The sequence below is a fragment of the Mobula birostris genome, chromosome 17 (assembly GCF_030028105.1).
Source record: "Mobula birostris isolate sMobBir1 chromosome 17, sMobBir1.hap1, whole genome shotgun sequence".
NCBI classification, from domain to species: Eukaryota; Metazoa; Chordata; class Chondrichthyes; order Myliobatiformes; family Myliobatidae; genus Mobula; species Mobula birostris.
The window spans coordinates 6176434-6196525 of NC_092386.1; the positions used below are offsets into that span (position 1 = coordinate 6176434).

A 20092-nucleotide genomic window follows, 5' to 3' on the forward strand; every position below is an offset into this window, starting at 1 on the left:
GTGCCTCCCTTGTCCATACCTTCTTGGTCCTCAGCCGGTGCTGCAGCCTTCAGTCTCTGCCTATACTCAGGGAGCAGAAGTACAGGATTCAAATGACCTTCCTTTGTGTCTCAGAACTAGGTGTGTCTGCACCTACACCACCCCTTCCACCTACCCCAGCACTCCTCTGCCACCTGTCCCACACCCCTCCCGCAGCACTCCACCCTCACCATTCCCAACATCCTTTGTTTCTGCAAGATTTAAAAACTTGCTCTCTGCTCCACGTTGACAAATACAGTACTGTGCAAAAGTCTTAGGCACCCTAGCTATATATATGTGCCTAAGTCTTTTGCACAACACTGTATATTTCCAGCAAGAATAACTTGGAGTAACCTTGTAGCTGATTAAAGATTAGTTTTACTTGTCTCACGTACTTTGAAACACAAAATATACAGTGAAATTTGTTGTTCGTGTCAATATCCAATACAGTTCGAGGATGTGCTGGGAGTTGACATGGAAACACCAATGCCTGAAACAGAACAGGCTACAGAAAGTTGTGGATACGTCCCTATCCATCACAGGTAAAACCCTTCCACACCATTTAGCACATTTACAAAGCAGCATCCATCATCAAGGACACCTACCATCTGACCATGCTCTCTTCTCACTACACCATTGGGAGGATGTCCAGGAGCCTTGGGTTCCACACTACCAGGTTCAGGAACAGATATTACTTCTCAAGCATCAGGCTCCTGAGCCAGCATGATAACATAACTCACTTCAACGCTGCATTGATTCTACAATCTACAGGCTAATTTTCAAAGACCACAACTCATTTTCTCAATATTATTTATTTTTTGATTTGAACGATTTGTCTTTTGCAAATTTGTTGTTGGTCAATGTCTTTTATAGAAACTACAGCACAGAAACAGGCCTTTTGGCCCTTCTTGGCTGTGCCGAACCATTTTCTGCCTAGTCCCACTGACCTGCACATGGACCGTATCCCTCCATACACCTCCCATCCATGTATCTGTCCAATCTATTCTTAAATGTTAAAAAAGAACCCGCATTTACCACCGTGTCTGGCAGCTCATTCCATACTCCCACCACTCTCTGTGTGAAGAAGCACCCCGCTAATGTTCCCTTTAAACTTTTCCCCCCTCACCCTTAACCCATGTCCTCTGGTTTCTTTCTCCCCTTGCCTCAGTGGAAAAAGCCTGCTTGCATTTACTCTATCTATACCCATCGTAATTTTATATACCTCTATCAAATCTCCCCTCATTCTTCTACGCTCCAGGGAATAAAGTTCTAACCTATTCAACCTTTCTCTGTAACTGAGTTTCTCAAGTCCCGGCAACATCCTTGTAAACCTTCTCTGCACTCTTTCAACCATATTAATATCCTTCCTGTAATTTAGTGACCAAAACTGAACACAATACTCCAGATTCGGCCTCACCAATGCCTTATACAATCTCATCATAACATTCCAGCTCTTATACTCAATACTTTGATTAATAAAGGCCAATGTACCAAAAGCTCTCTTTACAACCCTATCTACCTGTGATGCTACTTTTAGGGAATTTTGTATCTGTATTCCCAGATCCCTCTGTTCCACTGCACTCCTCAGTGTCTTACCATTAACCCTGTATGCTCTACCTTGGTTTGTCCTTCCAACGTGCAATACCTCACACTTGTCTGTATTAAACTCCATCTGCCATTTTTCAGCCCATTTTTCCAGATGGTCCAAGTCCCTCTGCAGGCTCTGAAAACCTTCCTCACTGTCTACTACACCTCCAATCTTTGTATCATCAGCAAATTTGCTGATCCAATTTACCATATTATCATCCAGATCATTGATATAGATGACAAATAACAATGGACCCAGCAATTATTCCTGTGGCACACCACTAGTCACAGGCCTCCACTTGGAGAAGCAATTCTCTACTACCACTCTTTGGCTTCTTCCATTGAGCCAATGTCTAATCCAATTTACCACCTCTCCATGTATACCTAGCGACTGAATTTTCCTAATTAACCTCCCATGCGGGACCTTGTCAAAGGCCTTACTGAAGTCCATGTAGACAATATCTACTGCCTTCCCTTCATCCACTTTCCTGGTAACCTCCTCGAAAAACTCCAGTAGATTGGTCAAACATGACCTACCACGCACAAAGCCATGTTGACTCTCCCTAATAAGTCCCTGTCTATCCAAATGCTTGTAGATTCTGTCTCTTAGTACTCCCTCCAATAACTTACCTACCACCAACGTTAAACTTACTGGCCTATAATTTCCCGGATTACTTTTTGATCCTTTTTTAAACAACGGAACAACGTGAGCCACTCTCCAATCCTCCGGCACCCCACCTGTAGACAGCGACATTTTAAATATTTCTGAGAGGGTTCCTGCAATTTCAACACTAGTCCCCTTCAAGGTCCGAGGGAACACCCTGTCAGGTCCCGGGGATTTATCCACTTTAATTTTCCTCAAGACAGCAAGGACCTCCTCCTTTTCGATCTGTACAATTTCCATGATCTCACTACTTGTTTCCCTTAATTCCATAGACTTCATGCCAGTTTCCTTAGTAAGTACAGACGCAAAAAACCTATTTAAGATCTCCCCCATTTCCTTTGGTTCCGCACATAGCTGACCACTCTGATCTTCAAGAGGACCAATTTTATCCTTTACAATCCTTTTACTCTTAATATACCTGTAAAAGCTCTTTGCATTATCCTTCACTTTGACTGCCAAGGCAACCTCATGTCCTCTTTTAGCCCTCCTGATTTCTTTCTTAAGTATTCTCTTGCACTTCTTATACTCCTCAAGCACCTTATTTACTCCCTGCTTCCTATACATGTCATACAACTCCCTCTGCTTCTTTATCAGAGTTGCAATATCCCTTGAGAACCAAGGTTCCTTATTCCTATTCACTTTGTCTTTAATCCTGACAGGAACATACAAATTCTGCACTCTCAAAATTTCTCCTTTGAAGGCTTCCCACCTACCGATCACATCCTTGCCAGAGAACAACATGTCCCAATCCACGCTTTTTAGATCCTTTCTCATTTCTTCAAATTTGGCCTTCTTCCAGTTAAGAACCTCATCCCTAGCACCAGATCTATCCTTGTCCATGATCAGGTTTACGTATAGTTGCTCATAAGTTCTATTATATTAATTTATTTTTCTGTAAATGTCTGCAAGAATAAGAATCTCAAGGTAGCACATGGTAACATATACATATTTTGACATTAAGTTAATTTGAAATTTGACTATTTTAGCTGGCTATTTTACTTGCACATAAATGGTAACAATTGAGTCCCTAGAGATATGGAATGTAAATTTTGATACAATAGAAAACAATTTTAGGATAATGGGTTACTGAGACCATCAATGTTAACTCCATGCTGAAAGGTAAACTGTCTAAGGGGAACATGAGGGGGAACTTCTTCACTCCAAGGGTGGTGAGAATGTGGAACAAACTGCCAGCACAAATATTAATAATGATAGTTGAAGACCTCTTCCCAGAAGCAGAGGGGTTCCTAGTGGCAATAGGACCAGATGGTTAACACAAAAATATCATAAAACATAATAAAAGACCAACAAATTCAAGATGATAAATGCAAAAAATGCCCAGTGAAACCATTTTTAATCTCTCCCTCTCAGTGTAGAGTGCCCTCCTGCTTCAAATTATCCACCATTGTCCCTATATCAAAAAAGACCAGGTAACATGCCTGAAAAACTAGTGCCCTGTCGCAGTTGCTCAATAATAAGCAAATGCTTTGAGAGGCTGTTTAAGGACTATATCTGCAGCACCAGGCCATCAGACTGATTAACTCATGCTTATTTGAGTGTATTTCTATGTTACATTGACTGTTCTATTTATTATAACTTATTATAAATTACTATGATTGCACATTGCACATTTAGACAGAGACGTAACGTAAAGATTTTTACTCTTCATGTATGTGAAGGATGTGTGACAAAATACCAAGTTATCAGAAGATTGAGGCCAATAAGAAAGACAATGGGGGAACATTCAGAAATGTTAATGGGAGACGAGAGAGATTAACGAAAGGAGACACAATTCCGAGTATTGTCAAACGGGTTGCTTTGAACCCGAACTGTTTGAAGTTTGATGGACAGGTGATACCCCAGCAGGGGGATAAAAGGAACAGGTTCGCTAAGGCAACAGACACCACGAAACCATGAGATAACGAGACCCTGGAAAAGCGGTGTGCCCCCACAAGTTGGTGGAGTTTTGGAGGTCTGGTCGCGGGACCAACCATAGACGCACAGGGTGAGAAGGTACGATCAGCGGGAAACTGGTGTGTGTGTCCACCCTTGCCTGCGTGCCGGGTTCACCGCAGAAGAACGATCGTATCCAGAACAGAGGGGTCACAGTTGGTGACCTCAGAAGACATTACAAAGGGCTCGCCCGAAAGCTAACTGCGAGGAACATCAAAGGTCTGTCTGAATCCGAATTTGCATATTCATTCTCTCTCTCCCCAACAGCACAACAGCGATTACTGCGAACTGAACTAAACTGAACTGAACTCTGTGTCACTTGAGACTGATCATTTTACCCCTAGACTGCGATAGAGCTTGATTGATCCTATTATCCTAGTTCTGTGTACATGTGTGTTTTATCATTGCTAACCTGTTGCATTTATATCCTTATGATTAGAGTACTGTGTTGCTTATTTCTTTAATAAAACTTTCTTAGTTCCAGTAATCCAGACTCCAACTAAGTGGTCCATTTCTGCTGGTTTGGCAACCCAGTTACGGGGTACGTAACAGATGTATGAAATAAAGTCAAGTCAATTCAATCCAGCCCATTACAGGATCTTGTAGCAGCTTAACTCAATCTGATTACTTACACAGGCACAACCTAGTGGTATACATTGTTCACCAATATCTTGCTTTAAGATATAAACTCGTAAAAGAAACCATATCGTTCTATAAGTACAAGCCTGATCCAGTTTTAGAGTCAGAGTCCTGCACTTTATATTACCACCGATAGAATATTACAGATAGGACAATCCATAATAACCGTCCATATCTAATATTACAGGATAAACAAGCAAGATCAACTTACTTAATAGATATAACCATTCCAAACACACGTAACATACAGAAATCAGTAATTGATAAACACCAGAAATATGCTGAATTAAAAGAGGAATTTGAAAGACTTTGGAACATGAACAGGGTATACATTGTCCCCATAGTAATATCTACAACTGGTATCATCCCAAAATCACTATACAACAGCATTAAACAATTAGGGCTACACAGCGATATTTATGTCAATCTTCAAGAATCCACAACACTAAACACCACTGAAAGTTCCTAGCAATTGAGAAATGAGTTCACTTGACTATACCCGTACCTCAGGTTTTACCAGATTGAGCTGAGAAAAATAAGTAAATAATAACAATAACTACTTTATTCATAGAGCATTTTTCACACAGTTGATGTACAATAGTTCAAAATGCTTTACAATGGGTTAAAAGTACAAATATGAAAATAGAATAAAAATAAAAGTAAACATGTAAATAAAAGACAAAAAGATGTTAGGTAAAAGCGAGGTTATATGAATAGGTTTTGATCTGGCTTTTGAAAGTGTCAAATGAGTCTGGATCCCTTATAGTTTTAGGTATTGAATTCCACAATTTAGGACCATAGTTCAGATAAGCTGATGTGCCATTTATCTTTTGAGGGAGATTGTTTAAATTTAAGAGACCGGTGGAAAAAGATCTGATAGCTTGAACAGGATTATAAAACGAAAATGATTCTGTGATGTACTCTGGTCCCAGAGTATTGACAGCTTTAAAAAGAAGTAAGAGAACTTTAAAATCAATTCTAAATGATTGGTGGATGCAGGGTCAATTTCAGCATTTAAGAGAAATTTGGATAGGTACATGGATTGGAGGGTATGGAGGGTTATGGTACAGGTGCAGATCATTATGACTAGGCAGAGTAATAGTTCAGCATAGTCTAGATGGGCCGAAAGGCCTGTTTCTGTGCTGTAGTTCTCTGCGACTCTATATTATCAAACAAAAAGATGTACTTTGCATTGTGGTACCTGTTTTATATTCTCAGAGGCTTGGAGCTCCTCATGGGAAAATGAAAATTGTCCATAAGGAAAATCGCTGGCTGCCATGGTGATATTGGCAGAGTTTGATGTGTCATTAATTACAGCGTTGCCACTGACCCCTGTTAGCTGAAGTTGGTAATACTGTTTTTCTTCAGGAATGTCATCGTCCATTACCTGAACAACAAAATTAAATTCACAGTTAAATATCTGAATATCTAAAAAGCTACCGAACCTGCTAACAAACAAGAGAAAATCTGCAGAAGCTGGAAATCTGAGCAACACACAAAATGCTGGAGGAACTCAGCAGGTCAGGCAGCATCTATGGAAAAGAGTACAGCTGACGTATCTGGCCGAAACCCTTCGGCAGGACAAACAAACCTACTAACAATTATACTAAATATAATTTTTTGGGACAATGATCACTGCAATCCATAGTCTGTAATTTCCTGTTGGTAGGTGTGGCTGTGAACCATCTGTACGACCTGGCATTTTTCGCTGCCGCTGTTACTGTGTGATCCTAAATCTCTGGAGGGGAAGGCCCCGAGTCCTCGGCTTTGCTTGTTGCTCGGCGGCCGGGATGGAGTCGAAGCGCTCAGCAGAGATGGTGCTCGGTGCTCGGTGTCGAAGGGCTGGTCGGAGGCTCGAAGTTTTCGGACGGACTCAGTGTCGGCTGTGGTCGGGTGCTTCCAATGCATCGACAGTTGTCGGTGCCTGGAGGTTTATGGCAGACAGAGTTTTTCCCTTCTGCTGCCTACTATCGGGACTATTGGGAGTTGATTGGAACTTTGAGACTTTTTTTACTGTTCCCATGGTCTGCTCTTTATCAAATTATGGTATTATTTTGCACTGCTGTAACTATATGTTATAATTATGTGGTCTTGTCAGTGTTAGTCTTTGGTTTGTCCTGTTTTTTTTTGTGATATCACTCCGGAGGAACATTGTATCATTTCTTAATGCATGCATGCATTTCTAAATGACAATAAACGAGGACTGAGTGTCCTCATAATCTAATAATTTAACCTGCCTATCTCCTCCTCCTTCTTTTTCTCCTACGATCCACTCACCTCTTCTATCAGATTCCTTCTTCACCAACCATTTAGCTTTCTCACCCACCTGGATTCACCTATCACCCTCCAGCTTGTCCTTCTCCCCCCCACCCCTTTTTATTCTGGCATCTTCCTCTTTCCTTTCCAGTCCAGATGAAGGGTCTCGACCTGAAACATCAACTGCTTATTCAGCTCCATAGATGCTGTCTCACCTACTGAATTCCTCCACCATTTTGTGTGTTTCCAGCATCTGCAGAATCTTTTGTGAGAACAAATATAGCTGCTTTATCATCACAATGATTATGACCTAATTTATCAGAGATGAAACATTAAACTTTCTGATCTGGCATGATCCACACAGACTTCAGTTTTGTTTTGTTTTCTGTACCTGAAGCAAAATGGTGGCTGACGACTGTCTGTCACGCAGGAAAACAGTGCCGCTCACTTCTCCAAATTCATTCAGAGATGCTGGAACTATAATCCAGTTAACGGTAACATCACCGAAAATCCCTGGGCCACGCAGTAATCTGAAGCAAAATAAAGGAATGATGGAATTCTGAATGAAGTTGGTAATAATGCTTTATAAATCCACTTTAACATGCACATTGTGGCATTCACATCTCTTTTTTGCCAATAATAACATTAAGTAAATATACACTAATCATGCAATGGTGTGAGTTTCTGGGAAAAATGAGGAAGGCACAGGATAGATATATTCTAAAACAAAGAAACACTTAAAGGCAAACTAATACAACCATGGCTGATAAGGGAAGTCAAAGCTAATGTAAAAGAGAAGGCATACAACAAAGCAAAAATTAGTGGGAAGACAGAGGATTGGAAAGTTTTTGAAAACCTACAGAGAGCAACAAAAAGAGTCATTAAGAGGGAAAAGGTGAAATATGAAAGCAAGCTAGTAAACAAAGTGGATAGTAAAAGTTTTTTTAAAGTATATAAAAAATAGAGAGATGAGAGTGAATATAGGGCCACTAGAAAATGAGGCTGGAGAAATAATAATAGGGGACAAGGAGATGAACTAAATGTGTATTTTGCATCAGTCTTCACTGTGGAAGACACTAGCAGTGTGCCAGATGTTGTAGTGTGTGAAGGAAGAGAAGTGAGTGCAGTTACTATTACAAGGGAGAAGGTGCTCAAAAAGCTGAAACACCTAAGGGTACGTAAGTCACCTGGACTAGATGAACTGCACGCTAGGGTTCTGAAAAGGGTAGTGTTAGAGATTGTGGAGGCATTAGTAATGATCTTTCAAAAATTATTGGACTCTGACATGGTGCCAGAGGACTGGAAAATTGCAAATGTCACTCCACTCTTTAGGAAAGGAAAAAGTCAGCCGAAAGGAAATTATAGACCAGTTAGCCTGACCTTAGTGGTTGGGAAGATGTTGGAGTCAACTGTTAAGGATGACGTTATAGAGTACTTGGTGATAAAGGACAAGATAGGACAAAGTCAGCATGGCTTCCTTAAGGGAAAATCTTGCCTGTTGGAATCCTTGGAGGAGATTACAAGTAAGATAGAAAAAGGGGATGCAGTGGATGTTGTATATTTGGACTTTTAGAAGGCCTTTGACAAGGTGCCACACATGAGGCTGCTAACCAAATTAAGGGCCCATGGAATTAAGGAAAGTTACTGGCATGGTTAGAGCATTTGCTGATTGGTAAGAGGCAACGAGTGGGAATAAAAGGATCCTTTTATGGTTGGCTGCCAGTGACTAGTGGTGTTGGGACCACTTCTTTTTATGCTGTATATCAATAACTTAGACGATGGAATAGATACCTTTGTTGCCAAGTTTGCAGATGATACGAAGATTGGTGGAGGGGCAGGTAGTGTTGAGGAAACAGATAGACTGCAGAAGGACTTAGACAGATTAGGAGAATGAGCAAGAAAGTGGCAAATGAAATACAATGTTGGAAAACGCGTGCATTTTGGTAGAAGAAATGAATGTGCAGACTATTTTCTAAATGGGGAGAAAATCCAAAATATGAGATGCAAAGGGACTTGGGAGTCCTTGGGCAGAACAACCTAAAGGTTAGCTTGAAGGTAGAGTCGGTGGTGAGGAAGGCAAATGCAATGTTAGCATTCATTTCAAGAGGTCGAGAATACAAGAGCAGGGATGTGATGCTGAGGCTTTATAAGGCACCCAGTGAGGCCTCACCTTGAGTATGTAAACAGTTTTGGACTTTTCACCTAAGAAAAGATGAGCTGGCGTTCAGAGCAGGTTCACAAGGGTGATTCTGGGAATGAAAGGGTTATCATTCGAGGAACGCTTGATGTCTCTGGTCTGTACTCACTGGAATTTAGAAGGATGAGGGGGGATCTCATTGAAACCTTCCAAATGTTGAAAGGCCTAGACATGGAGGATGTGGAAATGATGTTTCCCATGGTGGGGGAGTCTAGGACAAGAGGGCACTGCCTCAGTATAGAGGCGCGTCCATTTAGAACAGAGATGCAGAGAAACTTCTTTAGAGGGTGGTGAATTTGTGGAATTTATTACTACAAGCAACTGTGGAGACCAGGTTTTTGGGTGTAGTTAAGGCTCTTGATTGGACACAGTATTCAAGGCTAAGGGGAGAAGGCCAGCCAGTGGGTCTGAGAAGGGAAAAAAAATCAGCCATAATCGAATAGTGGAGCAGAACGATGGGCCAAATGGCCTAACTCTACTCCTATGTCTTATGGCCATTTTGAAAGTTGCATTTTCTCTTATTTTTGTTTGCAAAGTTGGTCGTATTGTGAAAGGGAAGTAACTAAGGGATTTGTCTGTTAATTATATTATGTACATGCATGCATGACCTGTATCAATGAATAGGAGAAACCATAGCATGCATGTTGTTGGGGAAAGGATAGTGAGGGCTAGTAAGGAGTAAATAGGGATGTGGATTGTTCTGATGTGGTGACAGGGAAACACAGACAAAGCCTGGAATTAGAGACATGGATGTAACAGTGATGACATCCACGACTCAGGAGATTCATTAATTATGTTCTAGCATGCATCCATTGTTGCAATCGAAAACTGGATGTACCATTAGCCCAGGGGATAATCATTTCACTCTATAATCAAACCTAGTCAGTCACTTTATTAAGTCTTCCTGTAGCCACCATTCTGTTATTGAAATGTAGTTTTACTGGAAATCTCATCAACTGGGAATGTACAAGCTCGACCAAATTTATGCTCAGAAAGACCAGCTCTGACTAGTCTCCTGGCGAGGAGCAGTTTTAAGTAAATTTTCCGTTATTTCGAACACCAACTCCGTGTGATCTTTCATTTTGCTTCTACAAGGTGCTCATTAATACATGGCCTTTTTGAATCTCATGCCTCCAGCAATGCAGAGCTAACATCACTGAACAGTGTAAACTGAACCCTCATACGCATTGCCTTCATGTAATGAAAGAAGATACAACTAACATGTTAATGAATACAACATCACACAGATTTAAAATACAAATTGATTCTCGTATGTAAACCTTCATAAGCATTACCTTAATGTAATAAAAGAAGATAGAACTGACATGTTAATGAATATAATTTCTGCTTTTAAGTTTTATCTTCTTCCATCACCATCAGCGTTTCATAGCTCTGAGCCTGTACTCATTGGATTTTAGAAGAACGAGGGAAATCTGTACATTCAAGGAACTAGACAGAATAGATTTGGAGAGACTACTTCCTTATAGTGGGGAGTCTCAGCCCAGAGTGCACTGATTCAGAATAGAGGGACATTCATTTAGAACAGAGATGAGGAGGAATTTCTTTAGCCAGAGGGTGGTCAGTCTGTAGAATTCATTGCCACAGACAGTCGTGAAAGCCAAGTCATTGAGGTTGATAAGTTCTTAATTAGGCAGGATGTCAAAGGTTATGAGGAGAAGGCAGGAGAATGGGATTGAGAAGGATAAAAAAACAGCCATGATGGAACAGTGGAGCAGACTTGATAGGCCGAGTGGCCGAATTCTGCACCTATGTCTCAGGGTCTTTTAAAAACACACCATGTCACACAAATTAAAATAGAGATTAATTCTTACATGTTAATGTTCAAAATTTGTGCAAATGGAGTTGAATTAAAACCTACATACCTTACGAGGGTCGTACCATTGTAATCACCGATTGGCTCTCCAATTAGAATGTGTCTGGTTGATTCAGCAATGGCAATTGTACTAGACAATGCACGATCACCTAAAATAATGACTGTGGCACTTCCTATGGAAGAAATATTCATCAGAACAAATGAATGGAATAAAGATAAAACCACAGAAGCTTTTCTTCCTGCAGATAGATTGACTGTTTGGTGGGGTAGCGTATAGGGCAGCAGGTTAGTGTAGTGGTTAGCACATCATTTTACTGCCCCATTGATCATCAATCAGGGTTCAACTCCCACCACTCTCTCTGAGGAGTTTGCACGTTCTTCCCATGACCGTGAGGGTTTCCTCTGGGTGCTCCAGTTTCCTCCCACATTCCAAAGACATGCAAGTTAAGGCTATAAACACAACAGATTCTTCAAATGCTGGAAATTCAGAGTAACACACACAAAATGCTGGAGGAACTCAGCCGGTCAGGCAGCATCTATGAAGAGGAATAAACAGTCAACGTTTTGGGCCGAGGCCTTCATCGGGACTGGAAAGGAAGGGGGAAGATGCCAGAGTAAAAAGATGGGAAGATGGGAAGGAGGACAAGCTAGAAGGTGATAGGTGAACCCAGGTGGGCCGGAAAGATAAAAGGCTGGAGAGGAAGGAATCTGATAGGGGAGGAGAGCGGACCAAAGGAGAAAGGGAACAAGGAGCTGCACCAGGGAGAGTTGATAGGCAAATGAGGAGGAAAAGTAGGAGAATAGAACAAGAGGGAAGGGGGAAAGTAAAAGGAAAAAAAAGTTGTAGGAAGCAATGTTGCCGCTGGAAGCATGGTGATACTTGCGGGCTGCCCAGGGTAATCGTCACTGATTGATACCGCTTCGTCAGCTATGACACGCTATGTTGCCGCCGGAGGCATGGTGATACTTGCGGGCTGCCCAGCACAATCCTCACTGATTGATACAGGTTAGTAAGTTGTGACATGCTATGTTGCCACCGGAAACATGGTGATACTTGCCAGCTGTCACCAGCATATAATTGGACTGTGTTTGTCGTTGATGTAAACAGCATGGTTCATTATATGTTTCGATGTACACGTGACAAATAAAGTTAATCCCTCATTTTATTCTTTTACTTTTGGTAAAAAAATATTGCATACATCAGTGAATTACTTAGGCTTACCATTTACAGGGGATATTTCTGCATTGTTTGACGCAGATATCAGCCGAATCACATATCGTTCATCTCTCTCCAAAAGATGATCTGGATAAATGTGTAAAACAAGTGTCTTTGTCGTCTCAGTCTAACATAATAAAAGTAAAAGAGATTGCTAGTGTTCTGAGTCAAACAACATTTGTGTTCATATTATAATGCAACATCTATGCATCTATTTTGATGAAACACGACAAATGTGTACAAAGTTTCAGATAATTGCAAGTTATGAGCCTTGCCTTTGTCGTCATGCAGAAAGCACCAAGCAAAGACTAAGTGCATAACTAAGGCTAACCATGATCAAGGACCCCCACCATCCAGCCCATGCTCTCTTCTCACTGCTGCCATCAGGAAGAATGTACAGGAGCCTCAGGACCCACAGGACCCACAGCACCAGGTTCAGGAACAGTTAGTACCCCACAACCATCAGACTCTTGAACTTCTCTCATCTACACTGCCCCATCACTGAACTGTTCCCACAACCTGTGGACTCACTTTCAAAGACTCTTCATCTCATGGTATTGATATTTATTGAGGATTGATTGATTGATTGATTTATATATATATATTTGCAAAGCTTGCTATGCACACATTGGTTGGTTGTCCATCCTGATGGATGTGGTCTTTCATTGATTCCATTGTGTTTCTTGTACTTACTGTGAATGCCCACAAGAAAATGAATCTCAGGTTTCTGAATGCTAACATATATGTATTTTGATAATAAATTTACTTTGAACTTTAAATAAAGTGAATTGAATGAAGCATCTCTTGAATAGGTATTACCCCAAAGAGGTTTGCAAATTATTTATAAACTCATTCATGCAAATAATAATTTATTTGTGCACTGCAGAGATCTGAATAAAGGAAAAGGCAATGGCTCAAAAATTGGCAACCATCATTAAAGACCCCTTCCTTTAAGGAGGAGGTACAGGAGCCTGAAGACACATGCTCAGTGTTTCAGTAACAGCTTCTTTCCCTCTGACATCAGAATTCTGAATGGACAATGAACCCATGAACAATAACTTACTGTTTTTTTTGCTTTTTTCACTACTTATTTCATATATATATATATATAAAATTGTAATTTCTAGCTTTATTATTATGTATTTCAATATGCTGCCAGAGAACAACATATTTCATGACATATGCATATACATTCTGTGATATTAAATTGAATCATTGAAGCATATGCCAGTGATAGTAAACCGGGTTCTGATTCTGAAAGGAAGAACAAGGCAAAAAATTACTGCCACTAGAGAAAAAGTTAGAATGCAATTATTTCCCTCTGCTCAATATACTTGGAACCAAGTGATAAAATATTAGGGACTTTAAGAAGCTCTTAGGTAGGCACGTAAATGATAGAAAAATGGAGCGCTGTATAGGAGGGGAAGGTTAGATTGATCTTAGGGTAGGTGCAAAGGTCAGCACTTCATGCCCAAAAGGCCTGTACTCTGCTGCAGTGTACTATGTTCTAAACAAATTGATGAAGGTAGAGCAATGGATGTTGTCTATATGGATTATTAGTAAGATATTTGACAAGGTTCCCTATCTTAGGTTCATCCAGTAGGTCATGAGTCATGGAATCCTGGGAAACCTGCCTGTGTGGATTCAGAAAAGATTTGCCCACAAAAGACAGAGGGCAGTAAGAGACGGAGAGTATTCTTCTGGAGGTCAGTGACCTGTGGTGTTCCACAGGGATCTGTTCTGGGACCCCTGCTCAGGGATTTTTATAAGTGACTTGGATGAGGAAGTGCAAGGGAGGGTTAGTACGTTTGCAGATGACATGAAGATTGGTGGTTTTGTGGTTAGTGTAGAAGGTTATAGAATACAATCGGATATAAGCAGGGTGCAAAGCTGGACTGAGAAGTGGCAGGTGGAGTTCAATCTGGAAAACTATGAAGTGAAAGCTTTTTGAATTTGAGGCCAAAATACAAGTTAATGGCAGGATTCTTAGTGGGGTGGAGGAGCAGAGCAATCTTAGGAACAAGTCCATAAACTGTCTCAAAGCTGCAAAGAAAATTGATAGGATGGTTAAGAAGGTATATGGTGTGCTCATCTTCATCAGTCAGTGGATTGAGTTCAAGAATTGTGAAGAAACATAACGGCTCTATAAAAACCTGGTTAGACCACACATGGAGTGTTGTACAACTCTAGTCACCTCATTATAGGAAAGATGTGGAGCTTTAGAGAGGATAGGGAGCACACTTATCAAATGCTGTCAAGATTAGAGAACATGCTTTATGAGGAAAGGTTGAGTAAGCTGAGGCTTTTCTCTTTGGAGCAAAGGAGGATGAGCGGCAACTTGATTCAAGTGTATAAGATTGTGAGAGGCAGAGGTGGAGTAGACAATCAGCAACTTTTTCCTAACGAGGCAATGTCCAATACAAGAGAACATCCATTTAAGGTGAGTGAAGGAAAAGTTTAGGGGAAATGTCGGAGGTACACTGTAGCATTTTTTATATACACAGGGAGTGGTGGTGTTTCGAACAAACTGCCAGGGTGGTGGTAGAGGCTGGTACCACAGAGACATCAAAGGTCTCTTAGATAGGCACATGTATGTATTGAATTGAATTGACTTTATTCCTTACACCCTTCACATATATGAGTAAAAATCTTTACATTACGCCTCTGTCTAAAAGTGCAATGTGCAATCATAGTAATTTGTAATCATTTATAATAAATAGAACAGTCAATGCAACATAGAAATACACTCAGATCAGGGTGAGTTAATCAGTCTGATGGCCTGGTGGAAGAAGCTGTCCCGGAGCCTGTTGGTCCCGGCTTTTATGCTTCAGTATCATTTCCCAGATGGTAGTAGCTGGAATAGATTGTGGTTGGGGTGACTCAGGTCCCCAATGATCCGACAGGCCCTTTTATCACACCTGTCTTTGTAAATGTATTGAATATTGCTAAGTTCACAACTTCAGATGCGCTGGGCTGCCACATTGCTCTCTGCAGAATCTTGTGATTGAGGGAAGTACAGTTCCCATACCAGGTAGTGATGCAGCCAGTCAGGATGCTGTCAATTGTGCCCCTGTAGAAAATTCTTAGGATTTGAGGGCCCATACCAAATTTAGCAAAAATAGAGGGTTATGGCTTGTGTAGGAAGGAGGGGTTAAATTCATGGAGGAGAAAGTATATATAGATTGCATGATATTTGTGTGTAGTTTGTCTGTGAACCCTATTACGCATTGAATCCAAGGCTATAATGGAGATATGTTCTTCTGGAAAGTTTGCCTTTCAACAATGTACTGTCCTTTGATCTCAGTGTCACACAAAGTTGGTAAATTGGTTTATTATTGTCACATCTACAAAGGTACAGTGTAAAATTTGTCTTGTAATAAGCAACAGGAAGAAGTATTCTAAAGGAAGGATGATGCAACCATGGCTAACAAAAAAAATCAAAGTCAACATAAAAGCCAAATAGAAGACATATAATAGAGTAAAAATTAGTGAGAAGTTAGAGGATTGGGAATCTTCTAAAAACCAACTGAAGGCAACTAAAAAAAGTAATTAAGATAAAAATGGAATACGGAACTAAACTAGCCAATGATATTAAAGAGGATACGAAAAGTTTTTTCAGGTACGTAAAGTGTAAAAGAGAGGCAAGAGTGGATATTGGATCGCTGGAAAACGGTGCTGGAGAGGTAATAATGGGGACAAGGAAATGGCGAATGAACTGAATAAATACTTTGTGTCAGTCTTCACTGTGGAAGACACTAGCAATAGGGTGGAAGTTGCAGGTGTCAGGCGTCATGAAGTGAGTGAGGTTACCATTACTAGGGAGAAGGTTCTTGGGAAAGTGAAAAATCTGAAGGTAGATAAGCCACCTGGATTAGATAGTGTACACTCCAGAGTTCTGAAGGAGGTGGCTGAAAGGATTGTGGAAGCATTAGTAATGATCTTTCAAGAATCACTAGATTCTGGAATGGTTCCAGAAAACAGGAAAATTGCAAATATCACTCCACTTTTCAACAAGGGAGAGAGGCAAAGAAAGTAAACTATAGGCCAATTAGTCTGATCACAGTGGTTGGGAAGATGTTGGAGTTGACTGTGGTTTCAGGGTATTTGGAGGCACATGTTAAAGTAGGTTGGTATCCAAGGGAAAATCTTGCCTGTCAAATCTGTTGGAATTCTTTGAAGAGATAACCAGCAGGACAGACAAAGGAAAATCGGTTGATGTGCACTTGGATTTTCAAAAGGCCTTTGACAAGGTACCACACATGAGGCTGCTTAACAAGTTGTGAGCCTACGGTATTGCAAGAAAGATACTAGCATTGATAAAGCAATGGCTGATTGACAGGAGGCAAAGAATTAGAATAAAGGGAGCCTTTTCTGGCTGGCTGATGGGTTCTGTGTTGGGTCCGATACCTCTTACGTTTTATGTCAATGATTTGGATGACAGAATTGATGGTTTTGTTGCAAAGTTTGCAGACAATACGAAGATAGGTGGAGGGGCAGGTAGTTTTGAGGAGATAGAGAGGCTACAGAGGACTTAAGAGAGATTAGGAGAATGTGCAAAGAAATGCCAGATGGAATACAATATCAAGAAATGTATGGTCATGCACTTTGGGAGAAGAAATGAAAGGGTTGACTATTTTCTAAATGGAGTGAAAGTACAAAAAACTGAGATGCAAAGGGACTTGGGAGTCCTCATGCAGGATTCCCTAAAAGTTAATTTGCAGGTTGAACCAGTCATGAGGAAGGTAAATGCAATGTTAACTTTCATATCAAGAGAATTAGACTATAAAAGCAAGAATGTAATGTTGAGACTTTATGAAGAACTAGTGAGGCATCACTTGGGAGTATTTTGATCACATGGGTGTAAGGCTCAGTAGGTATCACTTGGGATTATTTTGATCACATGGGTGTAATTGGCCGGCACGGGCTCAGAGGGCCAGAAGGGCCTGTTACTGTGCTATATTTCTAAATAAAACTTAATTTCACAAGCTAACTGGGCCAATTGAGTCACTCCCGGTAAATTGTCACATGGGTGTAATTGGCCAGCACGGGCTTTTTGCACTGAATGGCTGTTACTGTGCTTTGTCTCCAAATAAAATTAAATAAAAAATGCCAACTGCGTCAATGAAGTTAGCACAGTAAGTGGTAAAATACTACAGTCAAATGCAGATTTTACCCATTTGTTTCTATTCCTATTCCTACCTGATTGAATGTCAAAGTTCCAGAAAGGGGTGAGAGGTCATCAACTGCAGCATCATCCACCTGCCAAACAATTCGAACTGAGCCGTGACCTTCCTTTCGACGGACAGTAAAGGACACCAAGCCAGCTGGATCATCGAATGTCGATGGTTCCTCAACCGCTACCTACAAGAAAAAAGTTGTGTATCAGTAACCCTTAGGTTCTTAACACTTAAAACCTGACCAGAGTATGACCTCACAACAGTTAATACAGACCTGACCTGAACCTGAATTCTTAAAACTTGTTCCCCTATCTGATCTAATCATCATCAGAAATATTACAATCTCAAATATGCTGCTGTGCTAGAGGAACTCAGCTATGGAAAGGAACAACAGTTGACTGTTTGAGCCAAGACAATTCATCAGGATTGGAACGGAAGGGGGAAGAAGAATAAGAAGGTGTGGAGAGGGGATGGAGTGTAAGCTGGCAGGTGATAGGTGAGAGCAGGTGAAGAGGAGAGTGGGTGAGTGGGAGAGGGGGGAGTGGGGAGGAAAGCACGTCTCAGCCCAAAACACTGACATTTTATTCTTCTCCATAGATGTGGCCTGACCTGTTCAAGTTCAAGGTTGAGTTTATTGACATCTAACTGTACATATATGCAATCAATTAAAACAATGTTTCTCCAGACCAAGGTGCACCCATAAAACGTACAGTACACACAGCACAAAAACAAACCTTACCACAAATCAGTCAATATAATTAAAAATGCACGGCGTGTGCAGCACAGTTAAACAAACTGTACAGTAAACAGCTTGCTGTTCTAGGGACAAGACCTCAGTGGTGGCAGGGTATTCATTAGTCTCACAGCCAGAGGGAAGAACCTGTTACCCAGTTTGGCAGTCCTAGTCCTGATGCTCCTGGACCTCCTTACTGATGTAGTGGGTCAAAGAGATTGTGGGATGGGTGATACGGCTCCTTTGCCAACGAAGCTCCCAGTAAATGTAAGTGGAGGAGGGAGACCCCAGTGATCCTCTCAGAGGCTTTTGCTACCTGCCGTAGGGTCATGCGTCCAATGCCTTGCAGCTTCTGTACCACACAGTGATGCAGCCAGACAAGACACTCTCGATGGTGCTCCTGCAGAAAGTTGTTAGAATGGTGTAGGGAACCTTGCACTCCTCAATCTCCTCAGAAAATGTAGACATTTCTGTGCCTTCTTGACTAGTGAGGAGGTGTTGTGGCTCCAGATTAGATCGTCTGTTATGTGAAGACTAACTTGGTGCTCTGCACTCTCTCCATGGCAGAGCCACTAATATGCAATGGTGATGGTCAGCCTGCACCTTCCTTCTCTTCTGCCTCGTCCATGTTGAGACTCATGCTGTTGTTCTCACACCATTTGACAAGCCCCTCTACCTCCTCTCTGCATGCCAACTCATTATTGTTGCCGATGAGGCCAACCACTGTTGTATCATCAGTGAACCTGATGATGCAGTTTGAGCTGGATGTAGCAGTGTGGTCACGAATCAGCAGTGTGAACAGCGGTGGGCTAAGCATGCAGCCCTCGGGGGCACCAGTGCTCAGCGTGATGGAGCCTGAGATGTTGCTGCCAACTCAGGCTGACTGGGGTCTTTCCGTCAAGAAGTCCAAGATCCAGTTACAGAGAGGAGTGTTTGTGTTTTACTCCACAGTTCCAGCATCTGCAGTCTCTTACGTCAACTCACTTGCTGAGTTTGTCCAGCATTTTGTGCATTACCCTAGATTTCCAGCATCTGCAGAATCTCTTGTTGTCAGGTCTGTACAGGCAAACACCTCCTAGTTTCCATCCAGCTAACAGGAGTCATTTCCCACTCATTTCCATCTCATCACCTGCAGCTTATTTAAACCCAGTTCTCATCCACAATCCTTGTTCACCCGTCAGACCAGCCACCTTTAACCAATTCTGCCTAGTGTTCAGTTACCACATTGCCTTGTCGTGTTAAGTTTCTGTTCTTTCTTGTTTTGTGGTCCCTTGTGACTTGTAAATTTGCAGTTTATTACTAAAGTGTTCACTCACCGCTCAAACGTCTCTGTTGCTCTGCGTTTCGGTCAAACCTTCTCTATACTTCCTGACACTATGTCTATTTTAGTCTAAGTGTTTATCACAGTCCTCATGAAATTCATTCCTTCAACTTCCATGGGTGACTGGTATAGAGAATTCTAAATATTCATCACCCTCTGAGAAAATAAGGTTCTCCTCGTCTGGCTTAAACAGGTGACTCTGTATACCAACTCCAGATTTGAGGAAACATTCTCTAAGTATCTACCATATGAAACTCCCTCAGAATCCAATAATGTTTCAACATGCCAGAGAGTGGTGCACCTGTGGAATTCATTGTCACGGACAGCTGTGGAGGATATGTGATTGGGTATGTTTAAGGCAGAGATTAATAGATTCGTGATTAGTCAGGGCATGAAGGGTTATGGGGAGAAGGTAGGAGATTACAGTTGAGAGGGAAATGGATCAGCAATGTTGAAATGGTGGAGGAGACTCGAAGGGCCAAATGGCCTAATTCTGC

General features: G+C 41.3%; 1 protein-coding gene across 1 annotated transcript in view; it reads right to left on the reverse strand.

Annotated features, from left to right (window-relative positions):
- Window positions 1-20092, reverse strand: part of adgrv1 (adhesion G protein-coupled receptor V1) — a 525473-nt gene that overhangs the window by 251023 nt on the left and 254358 nt on the right. Inside the window, exons 58-62 of the mRNA XM_072281026.1 lie at window positions 17564-17725; window positions 12371-12491; window positions 11198-11321; window positions 7509-7647; window positions 6063-6248 (exon numbers count right to left, since the gene is read on the reverse strand). Coding sequence (XP_072137127.1) covers window positions 6063-6248; window positions 7509-7647; window positions 11198-11321; window positions 12371-12491; window positions 17564-17725 — 732 coding nt within the window. The remainder of the gene's footprint in view (window positions 1-6062; window positions 6249-7508; window positions 7648-11197; window positions 11322-12370; window positions 12492-17563; window positions 17726-20092) is intronic.